The sequence below is a fragment of the Euprymna scolopes genome, chromosome 8 (genome assembly GCF_053919585.1).
Source record: "Euprymna scolopes isolate OS-2025 chromosome 8, ASM5391958v1, whole genome shotgun sequence".
In the NCBI taxonomy this organism is placed as follows: Eukaryota; Metazoa; Mollusca; class Cephalopoda; order Sepiida; family Sepiolidae; genus Euprymna; species Euprymna scolopes.
The window spans coordinates 161,182,236-161,205,964 of NC_136489.1; the positions used below are offsets into that span (position 1 = coordinate 161,182,236).

The 23,729-nt window shown below is 35.6% G+C and overlaps 1 protein-coding gene across 2 annotated transcripts in view; it reads left to right on the plus strand.

The window, feature by feature from the left end:
* Positions 1 to 23,207, plus strand: part of LOC145283949 (neuropeptide Y receptor type 6-like) — a 122,772-nt gene extending 99,565 nt beyond the window's left edge. For both annotated transcript variants that reach the window (XM_080133046.1, XM_080133045.1), the window contains exons 2-3: positions 15,765 to 15,847; positions 21,205 to 23,207. In XM_080133046.1, the coding sequence (XP_079989172.1) occupies positions 21,273 to 22,376 (1,104 nt within the window). In that variant the 5' untranslated portion in view covers positions 15,765 to 15,847; positions 21,205 to 21,272 and the 3' untranslated portion in view covers positions 22,377 to 23,207. The remainder of the gene's footprint in view (positions 1 to 15,764; positions 15,848 to 21,204) is intronic.
* The last annotated feature ends 522 nt before the right edge of the window (positions 23,208 to 23,729 follow it).

The following is a 23,729-nucleotide window of genomic DNA, read 5'->3' on the forward strand; positions in this document are numbered from 1 at the left end:
GAGATAAAAGGCCGGCCATTTTAAATAAAGATAGAATAATCTTTTTCCAGATCAAAAGAAATGGCTAAAATAAATAGCAACTCGTTTCAAATAGCAACTAACGCATAAAAAATAAAACGAGCCGCGCTTGATTACAATTGGAAATTGCCGGAAGGTTAATGAAAGCGTTTAACACTACATTAGGGCCGCAAATTGAAATTTTAATCTAAAAAAAAAAAAAAAAAAAAAAAATCTTCATTTTATTCAAAGAAATGTCTTTGAAAAAAAAATTAAAAAAAAAAAATGGCGAAATTAAGTCGCCACTCATTTTCGTTTTTCTTCTATTCTCCCTCTTCCTGTTGACCCTCTGATTGGTCAGACCATGTTACGCTTCCATTCCATTAAAACGGAATGAGGAAACGTTCTGTCCGTTGAAGATTCAGTGTAGTATTTTACGAATGACCAAATTTAATCTAATTCGTCATTAAAGTCTTACTTTTTTCTTAATTTTCTTGAGATACATCCAGATGCTCCTTACTCACCTCCGACCTCATCCAAAACCAACGAGAGGCGTAGCTCTGCTTGTAGGCCTCAGAAAATGCGATTTTATTAGGTTGGTGCAAAAATAATGTCGTTTTTTTACGTTCAACTATATATAAAAACGACCTAATAATAGCGCAGTAGATGCCCCCACCCTTAGTTTTAATTTTGTTCTCTTAAAGTAACGTGGGGAAATATATAGAGTCGCTAACAGTAAAACAAAAGCGTTCCTGTTAGAAACAACAGCAGCGAATATTTGCTTTTGGCATCGACTCTCGATTGGTCAGAAGCTTAAATCAGTAATTTTTTTCAAGTAATCGCGACGCAAGAAAATTGCTTTCCAAAAATTCGCGCGCACTATAAAAACCCAAACAGCGGTTTTCTTCCTCTTCTCTTACCTCCTTTACTTAGAGAAGCAACACACGCGCATATAACACATCCTTCCTCGGCATTTTGGTATCGAAAAAAAAAAAATCTCAATATGGCGCGCAGTATATCACGCTGTTAAATGAACTTATGTACACAGTTCATAAAACAGTTTTCTACAAATAAAGCAGGAACGTTAATGTACCCAACAGCTGCAAACAAACTCACGTGACGTCACTCACGTTAATGTACCCAACAGCTACACACAAACTCACGTGCCGTCAGCCGAAACAAAGATGGCTACTCTATTCCTTCCCACAGACAAACACTTTTCTTCACCAAGAACATTTTTAGACTCTTTGAATTCTTACTCATTGCCAGCACTTTTTCGTTGTCTTCAGAAGTTGTCATTAAAAAGTTTGTATAGAAATTGTGGTGTTACTGTAGCGTGATTCCTACCCTATTTTTCTGGTCTAAGGTGATTCTTACCAAAGGAAGATATATATATATATATATATATATATATATATATATATATATATATATATATATATATATATATAAAGGGTGGGCCAAAATAAGGGTCCTATCTTTAAATCTTTAAAAATAGGACCCTTATTTTGGCCCACCCTGTATATATATATATATATATATATATATATATATATATATAAGATACTTCTTGACACTATTCTCTTCTATTTTATAAACTATGCTGAAAAATCCATGATCTTGCACTGAATTTCCAACGTTTTCTTCAGAAGGTTCATCTCCAGCTAAAATAATATTTTGGCCTCTAGAAGTTTCTACACGTACGATTTTGTTAAGTGGATCGGAATGGGGGGGGGGGGCAGGGAGTACCAGTGCACTAAGTTCATCAGAGCATATTTTGTATAATTACTTGTGAAACGCTGAGAGATGCAACAGAGGCTGAAGCTTGGCAGACAGTGCGGGACTTCTGAGGTTAGATATCCTTATTTTTATCCAAAAGGAAAAGGCTCATGATTGATGCAGCACTTCAGATGTGGCAACAACACTCCACGCATGAGAAAATGATGTTTGTGCTACTATAATGTAGTTCCTACCCATTTTTTTCGGGTTTAAGGCGATTTTTATCAAAGGAAGACAGAAAAAAAACCCATACTTCTGGAAATTATTTTATTTTATTCTTATAGAATAAAATAAAATTTCAAGAAGTATGAAAAATCCGTAAAACCAACTTTAAACAATTAGAATTAACTTCGGCCGTGAATCTTGCAAAATTGAAGATCCATGCCGAAACTATCTCTAAAACGGGGGCGGGGGAATCATTCAGAGAAAAAGTATAAATTGGTAAAAATGTTTGGTGCAACTATAATGTGATTCCTACCCTATTTTTCGAGTCTAAGATGATTCTTATCAAAGTAGGATAGAAAAAAAAAATACTTTTTGACACTATTTTATTCTCTTCTATAAAACGGTTCATCTCCAGCTAAAAGATGGCTACGATTGTATTTCCTGCGCCCTGCAAATCTGGCCTCATTTATTTGTATTGGGTTGTCTGTTGTTCCCCTCATCTTTCATCTCCTCGTCACAGATACGATCTTAGAGCACACTTCCCGACAGTAATTAAACCAGTCAATCACATTATTTGTTGATCTACCAGTATGCTTTGGCACCTCCTCCGTTGGCATCTTAGTGTTCCGCATATAAACCAGCTCTAAAATTCCACAGAACTTCAAATCGCAGCGGAGTCTTCCATTCAAATTGGTATAATGGAAGAATTTGTTCCCTTTTCTAACGGACCGAACTGGCAACCTTTTCTTCTGCACCTCCATGCTGGTATATTCTGTCTGTGGAATCTCTTGTTAGTTAAAATCACTGGCCCGCCGCATTACAGCAAGGATTTTTTGCCAACTAGGAGACCATGTTGAAGGAGATATTGTGTTGCGATTTCCTTACTGTGCATCACCCCAGAATAAAGCTCTTGTAACTTCTCGGGAATTAATTAAACCAGTCAACCACAGTATTTGTTGATCTACCAATATACTTTTGTCATATTGAGGTAGGAACAGAAAATGAGGGTAGGAATCACGCTATAGTAGCACTGAAATTGTTATTATTTCATTTAATAACTAGCATGGGTGCCTGGCATTGCCCGAGTGTTTGGAGGTGTGTGTTGAGCAAAAAAAAAAAAGGGGGGGTAGTAGGCAGGCAGGCTAGAATCCATACCGCGGAAGAGGGAAAAGAACATGAAAAAAAAAAAATAGTGACATATTTGCTGTTGCGTCCATCGCCAAATCAGAAGTGACGTAGGTGTAAATTAAGGTTAGTCAATCGAAAAGAGGGGATAACTTTCGAAAATATCGTCGAAAAAAGCGACCCCTCCCTGTAGAAAATGGCTCAGTTGAGGATGAAGGAATTAATATATTTAGCCAATTCTTCGATATTTGTCGTCCAAAGGGGCGAGCTTCCAATCACGAATAAAAGTTTGATGTATTGCCATCGCTTTCTTTGCAGTTGTACATGCACTAGGTTGCAGTTTCTTTCTGTCAGAGCAGCGCCCATACTGGACGATTACATGAAACCATGAACAGAATTATTTTTGTTTGCTTCCATATTGCATCAGTCACCTGTTTTCCATGACCTCACGTTACCCTGATTGGAGGGGAGGGACTAAGTGGGTTCTTGATCATGATCCTACCCATTTACCCATGCAATGGTCTCTCACAGATTAGCGAAGGGAGGAGGCACCTTGCTTTTCCTTTGACAGTAGTGCTGTCCCGCTACTCTGGGTAGATACATAGATATTTGGAGGTTATAAAAGAATCGGAATCAGTAATTGTATCGGAATTGGAAATTTAGGACAGAATTGGTAATTACATTGGAATGGGAGAAAGTATTAGAATCGTCCCATCACTGATGGGGGTGCCATTCGAACTGATGATGAGTCAGCATATGTACCCTTACCCTAACCCTAACCCGACAAAAGAAGAGTAAAATACCTGAAAACCCCTATAAAATATTGGTATCTTCCACGTTATTATGGTACTGTGGTAAAAGACCAAACAAGAACCCGGCAAGTTGCTCAGCCACATGGAAGCTGGGAGAAAAATGGTTTTCGTATTGAACAGAAATGCAGAAATGCAAAATTAAGATAAATTCTAATATTCTTCAGCAACATTTTTAAATTTTTTTTACTATCTATTCATCCCAAACAAATTATGGTGCCACTTGGTCGCATTTGAGACCAAATCTACAGTGTAGGGGTGGGATTTTGCTGTCTGTTGAGTTAGTCGAAAGTATGTCGGGAGAGCACAAGTACTATAGGTTTGTCACCGCACATTCCATTAAAATACTTATGAAACAAGCACAGTGATGCAGCATTTTGGCGATGGGACGGAGGTTGGAGTTTGGCTGATAGTGCCGGGCCTAATAGGTTAGAGCCTCTTTTTAAATTAGAGTGCAGTGGAGGATCCTTCTTCCGCTCCAGTAGATATCTCACTCCTGATACAATTCTCTACCTATATAAAAGCCAGGTATATCAGCATTAGAATACGTCGACTGCCCCCCTGCAGAGGGTAAAAGTCCCTCAATGGGGGTCCTGGATATGACCTTAAACTATATCCAGTGGTGAGGCCCCAGCTTGTGGGCTTTGGGGAGTGTGGAGCCACTCTTTAATTACCATTGCTCCTAGGTCCACTCTGACCCGGAGTGATAGTACCTGTTAGGGTCCCAACTATGGGTTGAATAGAAACCGACGTGAAAACAACAAATATATTCTATTAAAAAAATTTTTCTTCAAAATCTTTGGATTCGGCATTAAATAACCCGAAAAGGGTTGATATGCCGTAAAACAAAAACAACCAACCAACCAATCCAGAGAGTTTAGATACATATACGCATATACTAAACCTACCATGGCATACGTGATATACACCTACCTTCATTACATAATAAAATTTAGTTCTCCTATTCCCTATTCTATTTGTTTGAAAAAGAGGTAAACTCGTCCACTGAGAAGGTCTTGAACTTCCAATCTTGTAAAGAATTTCGACAGTAAGAGGGCTAACAATGCTTGTGACTATTTACTCTCATTCTTGGACATAAGGAACTACTATGTCTCCATGTTTTGACAACCTTCTGGGCTTGACCTTTACTCCTGACCTGCAATGGAACACGTACATCAAATGCATTGCCAAGGTCGCTGGAAAAATGGTGGGATTCTTCTACCGCTCCAGTAGATATCTCACTCCTGATGCAATTCTCTACCTATATAAAAGCCAGGTACGGCCAATGATGGAGTACTGTTGCCACATCTGGGCAGGAGCTGCTAGAAAGCAGCATATCCTGCCTTGACAGAGTTCAAAATAGACTTCATAGCTTAATGGGGGATGTCCTTTTCTCTTCCCTGCAACCTTTTCCCACAGAAGAGATGTTGCAGGATCTATCACTACTTTATTGTTATTTTCATGGCAAGTGCTCGCCTGAGCTGAAGCTATGCCCCCCCTCTCGTCAAACTTTCACGAAAAACACTCATCTAGCCAAAACCACTATCAATAATTTCCCACACTCTTTATCTGTGCCTAAACCTAAACGTAGATTCCATAAACAAAGCTTCTTTATTAGAACTGCACGCCTGTGGAACTCTTTCATTTGCCTGCTTTCCAGCTGACTACAATCTGATTGTTTTCAAGTCCAACATAAACAAATTCTTGATGAACCATCCCCCTAAGTAATCCAATTTACAAAATTTCCACTAGTTATGTATACCCATTAACCCTTATCATCGAGTGGCCTCCGGGCCTTGATAAGTGTTGACACCTTTGTAAAACGAAAAAAAAAGCCCCAAAAGTTGTAGATATCCAAGTCTCAAAATCTCTGCTTACAATACAGAGCTTCAACATGTCCTGGGAATTATGGTTTTCTTACTTCGAATATTTCACCAGTCTTCTAGTAGAGATATCGTATCATAAATTTAAAGAGGGTGGTGGGGACTGAATTCAACGATACCAAAATAATAACAACAACAGCAACAATAATAATAATAATAATAATAATAATAATAATCTATATATTAATAGGATAACGTGTGTTATTTGTTTTGTGTGTCACGCTTACATCCGAGTGACTATTGTTTAATTGTTATGGACTTCCATTTCTTATAATAAGTAATTTTACCAAGAATTCTTCATAAGCTTTGGTTTCGATTTCGATTATAGCTGAAATAACTCAAGTTATATATATATATATATATTTTACCCGAATACGATGTCCAGCATGTTAAAAATATACCATTTGTTGTAAAAATCTAATGGATAAACATCTGAAGAAGTTGGTGGGGACAAGATATTTTTACGGAAACATAAATCGTAAAATTGCCTACTCACTAATGAAACAGCTACAATGGAAAAAGCCAGGAAATAAACGAAGGTTATAAAAATGAAAACACGAGTCTTTGAATTTTCAATAAAATTTTGCACTATATATATTCATAAGTTTTGGTTTCGATTCCAGCTGATGCACCCAAGTCATATGGATATATTTTTTTTTATTTTTGAAATCGCAACTTTATAATATATAAAACTCGATAGAACATTAACTCTATAATAATATATACGAAATCTGCAAGAATTAAAATATCATATTTAAGTGTACTTTACGACCGGGCTTCACCGAGCGTCCCTGCTAGCTTAGATAAATACTTTTGTAGTTTTAACAAAAGAGATACAATGATATCAGGGCGTCTCCATTTACGCTGAACATTTGCAGAATGCCAACATCAATATATTACATATGAATGAGTCCCCTGTGGAATTTCCACAGATCCCGCTAATAAATAATAAGTCATGAATAAGACCTTATTTTCGCTCACAGATAAATGTGTTTGCTATGTAATTTGGCTTCACACTGACCAATCAGCTTGCAGGGTGGATCAATTTCATCTGTTCCCTGAAGAACTACTTCAGCCACTTTTGGCAATCACTTTGGCTATATTCGTCTGAAGATAACTACTGGCAGATCTTCGATAGCCCAAAGAACTTTTACTTCTTTCCCGTACTCAAATACCATCCAACTTTCTAAAAGTCTTGGACACATTTCAAGTTCTGCTTAATGGTAGTAAGATGAATATGGTGCCACTTTAAAGCTAAATGGTTTTTGCTACTGATTTTTTCCATTTCTTTTCAGATCCAATAATGGCGTTCACTCAACCAGAAAAGACGTTTTGTGAGCTTGAATTTGAATTGGCAAAAAAACTGAATCATGCACACTTGTTTGACGTGCATTTAGCAAAAAAAATTCGGAAAACACCCTGCGATTTTTTTTGGGGGGGGGGGGGGCGGAGATTTGTGAAAGGACTGGCCTCTGTGCCTCCCATTTGAAGAGAAATGGATGAGCTGAATGTCCGAATAAAAGAAGCTGTTTCAACCATTGACAATGCAATGCTAAGACGCAATTGGCATGAATTGGACTATCGGCTTGATATGTGTCATGTGACCAATGGTGCTCACATTGAACATCTGAACATTTCATGAAAAACTTGAAATTACAAACTTTTTGAATATACCAGATGTGTTTTTATATCCTTAATGGTTTTCGAGATCATCATTATCAACAGGACGGACTCCTTGCCCGGACCAATGTGACTCTTCCTCTCCTGAGTTTCCTGTCTCCCATCAGCTGCCTCAGATCTTCAGGTTCACAGTTGCCGTCGTGTTCTATTTGCTGGATGTACGTGGATCTAGGTCGTCCTTTGCTTGCGCGTCCGTGTCGTGGAGTCCATAGCAATACATCACTCACCAATTCATGCTTGCTCCTCAGACAGTGACCGGCAAATTGTAGGCGTCTCTCCCTCTCGAACTTCCGGTTGATTTTCATGTTTCTTATATAAAATTAGATTTAATGATTGTTCAAGGAAACCATGTTATAAGATAAGTCAACAGAAAAGGTGCAAAAATCCCGTCAAGAAACGAACGGGAAGTGATTTTTAATGAATATAAATGCTAAATCATTCGTTTGATAAACTTAGGTATGCAGTTGGCTAAATGCATAGTTTGCTTTAAATAATTAAATAAAAGAACATTCTAGCAGCTTGCTTATCCAAGGACAACAGATCCTTGCGAACCGACGGTAAAAGATTGGCTGTTTTTGTGGGGTTTTTTTTTGGGGGGGGGGGTCTATTCCCATTCAACTTCTTCGCTCGGAAATATAAACGCAGTAAATAAGTGAATTCTAGGCAAAAATTTGGGCCTTAGCATTTTCACTATGGATATTAATCTCTCTCTCTTTCTTTCTCTTTCTCTCTCTCTCTCTCTCACACACACATACACGCGCACGCATACATACGCACACGTACACGCATTCACTCTCTTGCTCTGTCCACCCTCTCTTTTATCTATCTATCTATCTATCTATCTATCTATCTATCTATCTATCTAACTAGCTAGCTAGCTATCTCTATCATTTCTTTTACGCTCGCTTTCCTTCTCTCTCTCTTTCCGCTATCTCTTTTACTCTCGCTTTCTCTCCCTCTCTCTCTCTCTCTCTCTCTCTCTCTCTCTCTCTCTCTATCTATCTATCTCTTTCTACCATCTCTTTTAATCTCTCTCTTTCTCCCCCCACCACACGTTACACATACATGTACACGTATTCACTCTCGCTCTGTCCACCATCTGTTTTACTATCTATCTATCTATCTATCTATCTATCTATATCATCTCTATCATCTCTTTTACTATCTCTATCATCTCTTTTACTCTCTCTCTCTTTCTTTCTACTATCTCTTTTACTCTCTCTTTCTCTCTCCCCTTCTCTCTATCTATCTCTTTCTATCATCTCTTTTAATCTCTCTGTCTCTCTGTCTCTCTCCCCTCTCTCTAATCGAACCACCGGCATTAGAGTTTAACGAAACTATTACACCGGTGTAAAAAGAAAAGAAAGGAAAGGAAGACGTGGGTGACAATTTCGCCAGGTCGTTGCTTTGCCCGGAAGTGCCGAAATACTTTATGTATAATACGAGGCGATGCGAAGAGGCAGAAGCGAGTCATACCAGACACGTGACACAGGCAAACATCATTAAATCGGATCCCACTGGGAGAGTCTATGGAGAGCATGTCACGAAATATGGAAGGCTACCACTTGAGAAGGCCACTTCATCATGCCCGTCGTTCAAGGAGCAAGTAATGGCGTTTTACAAAATCTCCCTTTATTGCTTGCTCTCTCTCTCTCTCTCTCTCTCTCTCTCTCTCTCTCTCTCTCTCTCTCTCTCTCTCTCTCAAAATGAAATAAATTAACGGATGGATAATCATTAAAGCATTTATTTTCAATAAATCTTTCAACATTAAGCAATAACATTAAGACCCATATTACTGACAAGTAATCATTCTGAATGTTTAACATTTTAGGTTATGACCTCTTGACGACAACGAGCAAAGAGGATTGATGAGAATCCTAATGGTTACTTTCGCTACGGAATCAACTATGCCGGGTTCGAATCCTACCTGAACTATTGCGATCATTTACCTATTAGGTTGTTGCATAAGTTCCTGCTGCCTTTTTTTTTTTTTTTTTTTTTTTAAGAAAAGAAAATTATTTTAACAGCAAAATTAAGTTCGTGTGGGACCCAAGCTCCAAGTTTTTGTGTGAATCCCATCGACTGAAGATGGCGTGAAATTATCGCAAAATCACTCTTCATCTTTTCACTCAATTCTCTACATGTTTGATGGCCATCTTCTTTCAAAAGAACCCTGAGTTGGTCTTCGTTTATATTGATTAGTCTTCAGGAACGAGGAACATCATTGAGGCAAAATTTACCGTGTTTGAATCCGGTAAACCAATCTCAAACAGTTCTCTTTAGCTATAGTGTTTTCTCCATATACGGCACAAATATCCTTGGTCACTTTACTCGCTTTTCAATCTCGATTAAAAGCGAAAAGGAGGTGTTGAAAATGAGATATTTTACCTACTTGACAATCCATTTGTCGATTCTGAAAAACCAGAAAAAAATTATATAAGCAAAAAAACAAAAAAAAACAAAACAAAACGATGACCATTCTCTTGCGGAACAGAGTGCGTGTTTTCTAATGAGATAATATGACACTTTTTCAAATATGAAAACATATTTTAGAACACAATTTTTTTATGGAAAGCCGGGAATTTATGCAACAACCTAATATTAATACTATTGTGAAATTGTCTAGTGTTAGCTAGTACTCTACACTTTTTAATTTTTTCCGTCCTGTGACGTTTCTCCCTGGTCTGCTTGGTCGGGAGGGTGAAGATATCGGACGATCCCGCATCTCGCGACCAAGTATGAACGAATATTTGGTCACGGGCACCAATTATGACGCTGTCCTCTGTCACACTCACCAATAGGGCGTATCCAAGTCCGGGATATCCTGGCTCAGATACTCAGAACATTCAACCGTTCTATTATTAATATCCTTTTATATCTTTTTTAAAATCAGATTCACCCTGAACAAGCCAAATTGCTACTGAGATGTAAGAGGTGACTGTGAATTGGAGCCCATACTTATAGGGAGTTGTTCACTTTACATTTAAATTTCAGCACGTGAGTGCAGTCGGTGAAGCGGGTTACGGGGCGCGAATTTCAAAGTCTAGCAGTACACGAGAAGAGATTTTCAAAGTAGAAGGCTCTCCGGCGTCGGGGGACATCTACATTGAAGGAATAGAATTTTTCTGCTTGTCGACATAGTCGTGGGTATTTATGTCGAGGGGGCATCTGTGTTGCAAATTCATCGAACATCTAAATATTTATAAAACAAGCCCAGTGGTGCAACATTGCGACGATGGAACAGAGGTTGGAGCTTGGTTGACAGTGAGAGGATTATTAGATTGGATACTCTTTTTGTACCCTCTCCTAGAAAGAGAGACTAGTGGTTGATGCACCGCCTCATATGTAGCAACACAATATTCCATGCATGGGCGAATGGTGGCTTAGTACAGACGTAGGATACTATCAAGTATAAGTATATTTCTAGCGGGGTAGATGGAGCTCACCCTCGTGTGTATCATGATAAACAAAAGAAGCATCGTGACGACTATGTGTCTTTGCAAGAACGCACACACATACAATCTGCATTAAAATATTAAAATACGCGTATGAAATACACGAATTTTGTTGGCCAGAATTTAGATAATCATTTTTATATGAGAAAAATAGAAATCAACGAAATAGTTTCTCCTTTTTATACAATTTCTATAGCGCCAGTAAATACAATCCACAGTGAATCTATTAAAAGACAAATTATATATATATATATATATATATATATATATATATATATATATATATATATATATATATATAACACAATATATATATATATATAACACAATATATATATATATATAACACAATATATATATATATATAACACAATATATATATATATATATATAACACAATATATATATATATATAACACAATATATATATATATATATATAACACAATATATATATATATATATATATAACACAATATATATATATATATATAACACAATATATATATATATATATATAACACAATATATATATATATATATATATAACACAATATATATATATATATAACACAATATATATATATAACACAATATATATATATATAACACAATATATATATATATAACACAATATATATATATATAACACAATATATATATATAACACAATATATATATAACACAATATATATATAACACAATATATATATATAACACAGTATATATATATAACACAACATATATATAACACAATATATATATATATAACACAATATATATATATATAACACAATATATATATATAACACAATATATATATATATATAACACAATATATATACAGTGATGATCATATTTATTGGCACGGTAAAATAAAAGTTAAATTTTGTCTAATAAATTCTAAAAAAAGGATTAAATTAAAGAAAATAACAAAGTATATTATGTATTTTTAACTGGCCTTTCCGATGCAGCAATCGGATTTTAGAAAAAATAAATAACAAAGGAACAACAAACATAATTGCAAAAAACCCTTGTTCAAAATTATTGGCACGATTTATTTAATAATCAATTGTATAGCCTTTGGCCTTGATTACCTTCCTCAGTCGCTTTTCATAGTTTACAACCAAGTTGTTGCACTCTTCAGTAGTAATTTTAGCCCACTCTTCCTGACAATAATCCTCCAATTGAATAAGATTCTTAGGCTTCCTTTGCATTACCCTCAATTTTAATGTTCTCCATAAATTTTCAATTGGATTAAGGTCTGGGCTTTGTGATGGCCACTCCAAAACATTAATATGATTGTCCTCAAGCCATTTCTTAGTCAGTTTAGCCGAATGCTTTGGGTCATTATCTTGCATGAACCACCAACGACGACCAAGTGAGAGCTCTTTAGCAGAGTCTTTCAGGTTTTCATCCAATATTTTAACATAATCTTCCTTTTTTATGCTACCTGTGACCTTAACAAGTCGCCCTGGTCCAGAGGCAGCAAAGGATCCCCAAAACATCAAACTGCCTCCACCGTGCTTCACTGTGGGTATGGTATTCTTAGGCAGGAAAGCTTCGTCAGATTTTCTGTAAATATAAGACACTTTATTATGGCCAAATAACTCTATTTTCGTTTCGTCAGTCCATAGAACACGTTTCCAGAATGCAACATCTTTATCAATATGACGTTTTGCAAAGGCTAGCCTTGCTTTCAGGTGCATAGGCTTCAATAAGGGAGTCTTTCTCGGACGACATGCTTTTAAACCAGCTCTCTTCAAAACTCTACCAACTGTATGTCGAGATACATTCACTCTAGAGGTGCTCTGTTCATCAACAATCTCCCCAACAGAGATCCTTGGGTTTTGTTTTACTTGTCGAACAATTTTCCGTTCATCTCTTGGGGAAAGAATCCTTTTTCTCCCTCTACCCTCTAAACTCATAACGTGGCCTTGCGATTTGAACTTGTTTATTATGGCTCTAACAGTGGATTTGGGAAGGTTTAGCTTCTTTGAAATCTTATCATAGCCCTCCCCATTGGTATGGCATGCTACAACAAGCTTCCTGACGTCTTCGCTGTGTTCCTTAGTTTTAACCATCGCGATTGAAAATTATAATTTAGTCACTTATAATAGTTTAAATAAATCGCTATCTAAAAATTATCTGAAAAAAATTATTCACTGAATTAGCGTTAAACAAGCATAATATGGCTATAAAAAAGTTCAGAAAGCACGTAAACCGGAAATTGATTGATATTATACTGATACTAAAAGAAAAACAAAGCCGTGCCAATAATTTTGAACAAGGGTTTTTTGCAATTATGTTTGTTGTTCCTTTGTTATTTATTTTTTCTAAAATCCGATTGCTGCATCGGAAAGGCCAGTTAAAAATACATAATATACTTTGTTATTTTCTTTAATTTAATCCCTTTTTAAGAATTTATTAGACAAAATTTAACTTTTATTTTACCGTGCCAATAAATATGATCATCACTGTATATAACACAATATATATATAACACAATATATATATATAACACAATATATATATATAACAATATATATATAACACAATATATATATATAACACAATATATATATATATAACACAATATATATATAACACAATATATATATAACACAATATATATATATATAACACAATATATATATATAACACAATATATATATAACACTATATATATACATATATATAACACAATATATATATATAACACAATATATATATATAACACAATATAGCCGCACTGATGAGCTGTGAAACAGCGAAACAGTACTGTATGTGGATGACTATAGTGCTCCTCACCTTGAGTTGAGCATATTGAGAAGTGAAACACGAATTACCATTAGCATATAAGCGACGCTCTTTGTGTAAACAAATCGAGCGGAGGTATTTCGAACGATATCAAAACATCGTTAAACTCACTACTCGTTCAAGCAGCCGCCAATAGCGTAATGGTTAGGAGCTTTGACTGCCGTATAAACGGTCGGGTTTCAATCCTGGCTTGAGGTAGTTGCCTGTCTAGCCGCACTGATGAGCTGTGAAACAGCGAAACAGTACTGTATGTGGATGACTATAACACAATATATATATAACACAATATATATATAACACAATATATATATATATATATAACACAATATATATATATATATATATATATAAGACAATATATATATATAACACAATATATATATATATAACACAATATATATATGAATAACACAATATATATATAAATAACACAATATATATAAATAACACAATATATATATAAATAACACAATATATATATTTATATTGTGTTATTTAAACATCTTTCATTTAAACAAACGCTGTTAAAGATAACAGAGAGTTTCCGTTTTACCTTTTTTTATTTTTTCCATTTAAAAAAAAATCTTTTTTTTATAAGAGGGGGTAAGGTCAGCTCCTGTAGCAACAATAACACTAATAGTTACGCTGGTTACGTCGGTTATACAACAACTACCTTGCCACGTCGCCTTACCATGCATAATACAGAATCAAGTGCAATATTACAACATTTACAAAAAACATAACTGCCCCTCCTCCGAAGTTAAAATGCAAAAACCTGCCCTTAATCAAATCAAATTTCCAATCCAGTGAAACACACTCAAATGCTTTTCGTAGCCCATTTCCCCCTCCATGACCCAGCCCTGATCACAGAATTGGGCACCTTTCTCTATCACACTCGGCATGCACAGCTCGTACGTATTCACCGCTACTACGATATAAAAAAAAAGAAGAAAACTTCCAGCCCTCCTTGCAATAATATTCACACAGCCCTCCTGACTATGTATTTTTTGAATCCGCAGACAACTTCGAACTACACATGGAACTTATATTAATTCTTTCGATCTCCACCCTAAATAGGCGAGGGAGCCTATTCCTGGACTTCTTGGCCCGAGAGCAAAGAAAAGTAATTACGGTTGGTCAATGTGAGGGAAACCCTTCATATCAGACAATTGCTATTATTTGGACCTTGCCAGAGTGCCCCCCTTGGGGGATCTGGTTTTCCCCCCACATTAAAAACGACATTGTGTCTAATTTTCTCTCGCGGGGAAGCAAACAAATATTGCAAAAGTGTGTAGATCATCAGAAAAATTGAAAAAGATAAAAAAAAAATGGTCTAATCAAACGAAAGTCTTTGTTGTCCTTAACAACGTTTGTTTAAATGAAAGAATGATGCCTAAATACACATACAATATATATATATATATATATATATATATATATATATATATATATACAGATAGTTTAGATGAGAGAAGTAATCTTGATATGGGTATCTAAAACGGTCCTCTATTATAAGGTTTGAAACCGACGGTACCGATGACTTGTCTCATCTAAACTTTCTCCAAATAAAAAATGTAAATAATACGCTCTTGTTTTCGGATTTTTTTTCTCGTAATAGATCACTCTGCTGAAATCCTTTTTTCCAAAAAAGTATAACTATATATATATATATACATATATATACATACATGTTTCAAACTTTCTATAAATAATATATATATATAACCATTTGTCATTTTAAATTGAAAAAGTAAGCTTAATATAAAAATATATAACAAAAAAGTGAACATAAAGCAGACAGATTGATTACTCATTCATTTTCTTTATAAAATTGTGCGTAGCGTTTATTCACTGACAATTTACTTTAAATATTTTTATGTTGAAAACCGAGGATCTACCTATTCTAAAAGAAGGGACACGGCGGATTTGGATGTTTTTTATTATTTTTTTTTTATTATCATAATTTAGTGCGCCCATTACGGTGTGTATCTGTTTTCTCAGTAGAATTAATTTCTAAATTACAATGAATGCTTTATTCTGATTATTTTATAGATTTCAAGGGCAGATAACTGTGTCAACACACAAAAAGAATCAACGAAAATACGAGTGCGTGAATAAAGAAATCTCTGCTCAGAGTAAGTATGGTATTTTTTAGAAAAAAAAAAAAAAAAAAAAACACTTGAAAATGTTCATCTTTCTAACATTTGCATTACTATTAATTATTTCATGAATCTGTCGAAAGGGATTGACTAAATATAGCGTGGTCACCTATTGAATCAGTGCAGTGCTGCCAAGTTCAAACCCTATCGAATTACCCAATAATACACTACATGAACCAAGTACGGCATAATCACGTAGATACACCGGTTACCGTCAGATCACTGAAGTTAAGCAACGTTGAGCCTGGTCATTGCTAAAATAGTTGACCAATTTGGCAGTTCCAGGCGCTGTATGGAGGAGGACGTCGACACCTTCCTGCTAGAGTTGCAAAAACCTAACGTCGTCATCTCCCCTAACATGGATATACATGCAACTGAGGACCACTTGCGAATTTCATGCTCCCATGGAACTTCCTCCTTTGGAGGAAGCCGGTTAAGCCCAAATAGGGTTAGTGTCCACACACACACACACACACACACACACACACACACACACACGCACGCACACTACATGAACCCAGAAACTTTCCTCTGCTATGCGCAAAATGGCAATGAGTGAGTCTTCTCAATTATAATGACGAAATCGAACAGTTGAAGAATTGAGTTTTGATGAAAAACTAACCGTGTCTACTCACTTTTTTACGTCAATTCCCACTGAAATCAATGTTATTTGTATAATTATTAGAGCTAGGACGACAGCATATTCTTTTCATTATTTTGACTCTCGAGTGTGTATCGGTTGATATCTTATATGCTTTTATATAGAGTGATGTGGCTCTCGCTTGATTAATTGTGTCTGTGTCGGATATATAATCGAGATTCAAAACAATGACAAGAATATTCTGTTGTCAAAATCCTAATAATTATCATGTCGTAATTAGTTAAATAGTATTGCATTATTACTAAAGCTATAACAACAGCATATTATTTTCGTTGTTTTAACTCTTATATCCGACACAGTTAGACACAATTAATCCACCGAGAACCACATCACTCTACATAAAAACATAAGATATCAATGGATATATACGTGAGAATCAAAACAAGGAAAGGAATGTGCTGTTGTCCTAGCCCTAATTATTAAATAAAATATCGGCATAATAGCGTTGACATACCGGTTCTCGTCAGATCACCGAAGTTAAGCAACGTTGAGCCTGGTTAGTGCCAGATGGGTGGCCATTTTGGAATTCTAGACGCTGTATGTGCTCTCTGCTTAGCTCGGCATTTGTTTCCAGTCGTCCTGTACATACACTTCACTTGCCACTGGTATCTAACAATGTAGACTCAGGAGAGGTGTAGTTGGAGATTGGGCACCTCCTGACACAAAGATTTCACGTGCATGCACCCATTCGTGGGTATTCATACTCTGTCAAAGACTGAAGGGACCTGTTTTTATTACATAAATCATGTACTTTGACAAATAGATTATTGCGTGACATCCGCCATTAATTATAACAAGGCGGACTGAGTTACTTCCCTTGACTAGATGCTGTTTAATCTAATATAGAAACGGCTATATGTCTGTTTGTCTCTCACCATATTTTCAAACTCTATCTCCTCCGAAACTAAAAGTCGCAGAGCGGCGTTGGGGCCTCAAATGATTGGATTTTTTAAGGGTCGTTCTTTTATGGGTCCTTAGCTGGTTGAAATAGTTTTTAAGGGGTCAAAAATTGGTCAAAATTGCAAAAATCGTTAAACGTTTTGTACATCCATTTTTTTTTTAATTTTAATTCTTGATTGGTTCATATGCGTGTTACGTTGGTGCAGTTGTAACGTCGCCAGCTTTGAATGCTACAGTTTGGATTATGGCTGATGGTACCTAAATACGTTATATATATATTTTTTTTTTACTTTGGAAATCACGACTCTATAATAATATATACGAAATCTGGACAAATTAAAATATTGTATTTAAGCGTATTTTACGCCCGGGCAAAGCCGGGCACATTCTCCGCTAGTCTGATTGATAAAACTCACTATGTCTGTCTGGCTATCTGTCTGTCTTCATATTTTCAAACTATCTCTTTAAACTAAAAGAAGTTGTTTTGAAAACTATTTTCTTTAATGATTAATCTTTTATCTTATCGTTTTTCGTAATTTTTTAAAATGTTGCTAAATTCGCCATGACAAATAAATAAATACCATTGGTTTTCGAATTTAGCTCTTATAAGGAAGAAGCGCCCAATTATAAGTGCACCCCTTCATGACGTGGTGCAGATATATGAAATAAAGATGCAACAAAATGATAAACACAAAGTATTGTTCTTAATAAAAAGCAATCTATATATCTATAAAAGTGTATGTGTGTATATGTGTCTGTATATGTGTGTGTATATGTGTGTATGTGTGTATGTATGTGTGTGTATATGTGTGTGTATATGTGTGTGTATATGTGTGTGTATGTGTGTGTATGTGTATGTGTGTGTGTATGTGTGTGATTGGCATTTCTCAACCTATATACTCAACAAATTTTTGATCTACAGGCTTGAAATTTGATATATAGATATTTTTTCCAGACATTTGGAAAACTTTTTAATCAGTTTTCACCCGGAAAAAGTGACTGCTAAGGGGTCAAAATTGAAAAATTGGTGCTTGGGGGGAGGGGAGGTAAATCGTATTTTTATCTGTTTGTCAACTGTTTCACGACTACGCATGTGAAACATGACAGCTTCCTTATCTTAATAATAATATAGAATAAGTAGGTTTAAAAGCATTTTTAAGCACGTGTCAAGTTGGCCTAATGGTTATCGTACTTGACTCACTTTCTTTGGGTTTTGGTTTCGATCTCAGCTCGAGTATATTTTTGTTTTACTAACAAGAAGTGACTTGTTTAGGAAAAAACATAATACTCGCATGCACATGATTCTGTTTTTTTTGTTGCTTTTTTTTGCGTTTATTTTTTTCTTCATTTTTTTTAATGGAATTTAACGTCCTGTTTAATATCTAAGGTAATTCTGTTTATAATAAATGAGAAATCTGCATTAATTAAAATATAATATTCATGCATATTTTACGACCGGGTAACGCCGGTTAACGGGTCCTGCTAGTACAAAATAAAGACCCTTACATAAGTAAGGAATTAATGAACGTGAACGAAATATGGAAGACAGTGATGGGATTGTATTTATTTATCATTGATGTAAGGAATATGAATACATCCGGGTTCTTCTTTACAAGAATATTTGCCCCCGTGGATTAAATGAGGGAGTTCGGTTTGAGTTCCTGTGGGAGTTCCCGGGTTCGTCATAAAGATTTCAAAGTTGAAAAGATGTGCTTGGAGAAAATAATAACAACCAAGACAAGGATAGTTGACATTATAATCCAAATATCAATTTACTTGTCCGTACGTCCAGTGTCACAAAAAAACATCATTATCGTTAACATTAATTAATGAGAAACGAATTACCTCCCTTTATAGTTGATTTTTATTAGTTAAAAATCATTAAAACCATTTCCTCTCCAAAAATGTCAAAAAAAAAAAAAACATGGCTGTATGTTTACGGTTTCAAATTGGTTATTTTATTCTATAGTAAAAAAAATGTCATGTTGAGAGGAGACTGTAAGTTTGTTTTTTTAATTAATTTCGTTTTGAAATTTAAAAAAAAAAAAGCGGAACTGAGTTAACATCTGTTCCTTTATAATTTATATTTAAAAAATTATTTAGAAAAAAAAAACAAAGCAAAACAATGTGTTGTGTTGAATTTTCATCGAAAAAAAATCTAAATTTTTTAAATCAATTCTTTTTAGCTTTTAAAGATTAAAAAAGAATTTGCTAAAAACTTGTTTTAAATTCGTTGTTATTTGTTTTATTTTATTTTTTATTCATTTTTTTTTATAATGCGTTTTAAAAAAACTTTTCAACTACCGTGAAATTTCCACGGGTCCTGCTAGTATAAATGTAATTCAATAGTTAAATAAAGGAAAATACATTACGTGTGTTACGTACTTTACAAGCCCGAATATTTTATGTTACTCTCTCTCTCTCTCTCTCTCTCTCTCTCTCTCCTCTCTCTCTCTCTCTCTCCCCCCTCTCTTCCTCTCTCTCTCCCTCCCCCTCTCTCTCTATCACACACTCTATTTCTCACCCTTTACTTTACAAGCACGAATATTTTATGTTACTCTCTCTCCCCCTTTTCCTATCCCCCTCTCTCTCTCCCTCTCCCTCTTCCTCTCCCCTATCCCCCCTCTCTCTCTCCCTCTCCCTCTTCCTCTCCCTATCTCTCTCTCTCCCTCTATCACACTCTATTTCTCACCCTTTTTTACTCATGTTCATCACGTGAATGCTTTTCTCTTCCTCTCCTCGTCTACTTAAAGCTATCCTCCTTAAACAGTATAATCACGTCGACACACCGGTTCTTGCTAGATCACTGAAGTTAAGCAACGTTATGCCGGGCTAGTACCAGATGGGTAACCATTTGGGAAATTCTAAGCGCTTTTCTCGACATTGCTCCTGACCGATACCAGCTTCATTTTGTCTCTCTTGTCTAAATTAAGACTATTTCCCCATACAGTTGCGTGTTAAAATTACACGTTGAAACTATTTTAATCGCTCGTTCTTAAAGTAAATTGGTGGTTAAATTGTTTGTATTTAATTTATAGGTACTGCTCCAGAATTTGACCCAAGGTTGCGTCGGCATCTTTCAATAGCTTTTGGTAAGCAGCCGTAAAAGTTTCTAGAAAAGGCCGATGGCAGATGAGAAATTCAAAACGCGGAGGACAAAATTTAACATTAAATTAACGTTTAATTTTCTGAAAGGAACATTTTTATTGTTTGCAAGAAAAGTACATTTTTTTTTCAATACATGTTTTAAAGATACAAGTTTTTCTTTTTTCAAGACGAAAACTTAGAAACAAAATCAAATGTTTTTTTATTTTCATGGAAAGTATCGTAAAAAATGTGTTCTTTTTTTCTTTTTCTTTTTTCTTTCTTTTTTTTCTTTTTTTTCTTTCTTTTTTTTCTTTTTTTTTGCAAGAAAATTTTTAATAGAATAAGTATTTTTTTTGTGTGTTTTTGTGAATACGAAAACAGTTTTTCTTCATGGAAACAACTATGATGGAAAACATTTATTTTTAAGAAAAGTATCCAAAATGTGTTATGGTTGTTTTTTTTTGGGGGGGGGAGTCTATTAACGAAAGCCTCGTCTGCTAACAGTTGATAACTGATTCGATAATCGCGTCGGCTTTTCCTGCTGCTTTTCCATCAACTTACCGTAAACTGTCGGAAGATTCCGACACAGCCCTAGGTCAGGTTCCGGATCAGTGCCAGTCTTTATACCTATATCTTTTTTTTTTTCACTTTTTATTTGTATTTCTTTTTTTATTTATAATTTTAGCAACCAAGAACAACTTCTACTGGCCAATTCAGAAACAGAAGATTTCGTTCCAATCCAGCTGAGAAAAGATGATCCTTCATTGGTTGGGAACGAATGCCTCTTTTTACACCAATGACGTCATCAACATGACACTTTTGCCTCCCACTTCTAAAGTAGCAGGACGTAATGGAGAGACAAACTTAAGCGTCGACTTCGCCAGAGTCGCTAACGATTATCTACAAAACATTTACACGCTGCATGGAGTTCGCAAGAACATTTTACTTGTTTTTTATTCCCTCGTCAACATTTTCGGTGTTTTTGGAAACATTTTGTTCTGCGTGACGTTCGTCCGCAAGAAAAGCTACAACGACCCAAAGTGCTGGTTGCTCATTAACTTATCGGTATCCGATATGATGATCTGTATTGTCTGCATGCCGTTCTCGGTCATAAAACTCACACACAATATTTGGATGATGGGCGAGTTCGTATGCAAGGTTGTCCCCTTCTTGCAGTCCCTGCACATATTCGCTTCATCACACACCATTGTTGCCATCTCCATCATCCGCTACTTAAACGTGGTCAAAAACTGCCAGAAAGTTACCGAAAAATGGCCAGTCGCTATAATCATCGTCGTTATCTGGTTCGTTTCGGCCGTCTGTTCCGTCCCCATGTACGTCTCCCACGACGTCCAGCAAATCTACATCCACGGCGGAGTTTTCCATTATCCCGTCTGCCTCGAAATTTGGATGTCCATCCATTGGCGCCAGCGTTACACTGTGTTTGTATTCTTTTTGCAGTTCCTCACACCATTCTTCCTGATCTGTCTCTTCAGCATCCTCATCTGCATCTACCTGCGACTCCGGATGGCCAGTCGACTGTGCTACAAGGGGATCCAAAATTACAACCTCATCCGTACCCAGAAGAACACGTATTTGCTGTCGGCGGTCACCCTGACTTACATGATTACGTGGCTGCCCCTCGCCCTGGTAAACATGCTTCTCGATTTCGACCCAAACATCCTCGACTCGCTCAACACTGAGACGCTCCAGCTCCTCTTCGCGATTATGTTGCTCATCTCCATGACTTCAACAGTCATAAACCCCATCCTCTACGGATGGTTCAACGGAAGGTTTAGAAAGGCAATCTTATCGCTTATCAAACCGCAACGTAACAGTTCAGTCAATGAAAGCTGATTCAAACTTAAATACGCCCTACAAAAACAAACAAACAAAAAAACGCAGCATTTTGCTTTCCACAAAGCTGATTCAAACTTAAATACGCCCTACAGAAATAAAAGACAAAAAACAAACAAAAAAACAGCAGCCATTTTGGTTTCAACAGACCTGATTCAAACTTAACTATGCCCTGCCGAAAAAAAAATAGCAGCCATTTTGGTTTCAACAGAGCGATTTATGTCCGACAATAGATAATCTAGTGTATCATGCGAATTTGATCTTTTTTTTAATTGAAATTGCTCCAGAAAGGGCATGAAACCATTTGGAAAAAATTTAAAAAAAAAAAAAAAACGATTTCATGGTCAAAAATTAGCCAACAAAAAGCGTTAGATCGATAGATTCCTACCCAGAAACAGCAATTTTCCCCCTTTGCCAGAACCATCGCTAATGAAACGTGGGAAATAAAGGACAAAACAAATAAAGCAAAAGTTCTGAAATTCTTTAGATGAGGGCTGATTGTATTGATTGGACTATTGTTCTCATCTTGAGTGTTATTTGTGCAACGTTTCGGTCAGGTTGTCCTTCGACCGTCTTCAGGCACGTTTGTTGTTGTTTGAAACGAACTTTTCTCTTTTCGTTTCCAATCAACATGCCTGAAGACGGTCGAAGGACAATCCGAGTGAAACGGTGCATAAATAACACTCGGGTAGGGAACAATAGTCCAATCAATGCAAGTGATATAAATGAAGCGAGAGTAACAAGATTTTAGACTGAAATGTGTTTGTAGAAATATATTGGGTTGTGGTGAAAGTTCTGTCAGTTTGTAAAAAAAAACTCAATAAAACAATATAAAAAAAAACAACAGAATTTCATGTTTATTTAATGGTTAATATAGCCGCACTTGTTTTCTGTTTTCACATGCGCTTTTTAATGCTGCATTTATCAAAATCATTTAGATTTTGAACTAAATCATTTTTTTTTTTTACTTTTACTTTTGAAGTCCACCCTGTAGAATATAAACACCATATCAGTTTTTTTTTTTTAGAGTAATGGCTTTTCCAAGAAACAATATTTTTGATTTAGGAACCATGAATTCAACATTTGATTCTTAAACTTTAATTTTAGCCAGAAATTACTTTCTGTCCACCAATTTAAATGTTTCAAGTTTTGGGGGGATGTTTTTATTTATCTATAATATAAATCTCACCTGTCTGTTTGTATGTATGTATGTATGTATGTATGTATGTATGTATGTCTCGCAAAAACTTTCGACAGAGGTGACGGAGTTTCACGGACGACAAATATAAAAAAAAATTGACTAAAAACATTAATTCCTTCATCCTGAACTGGGCACTTTTCTACAGGGAGGTG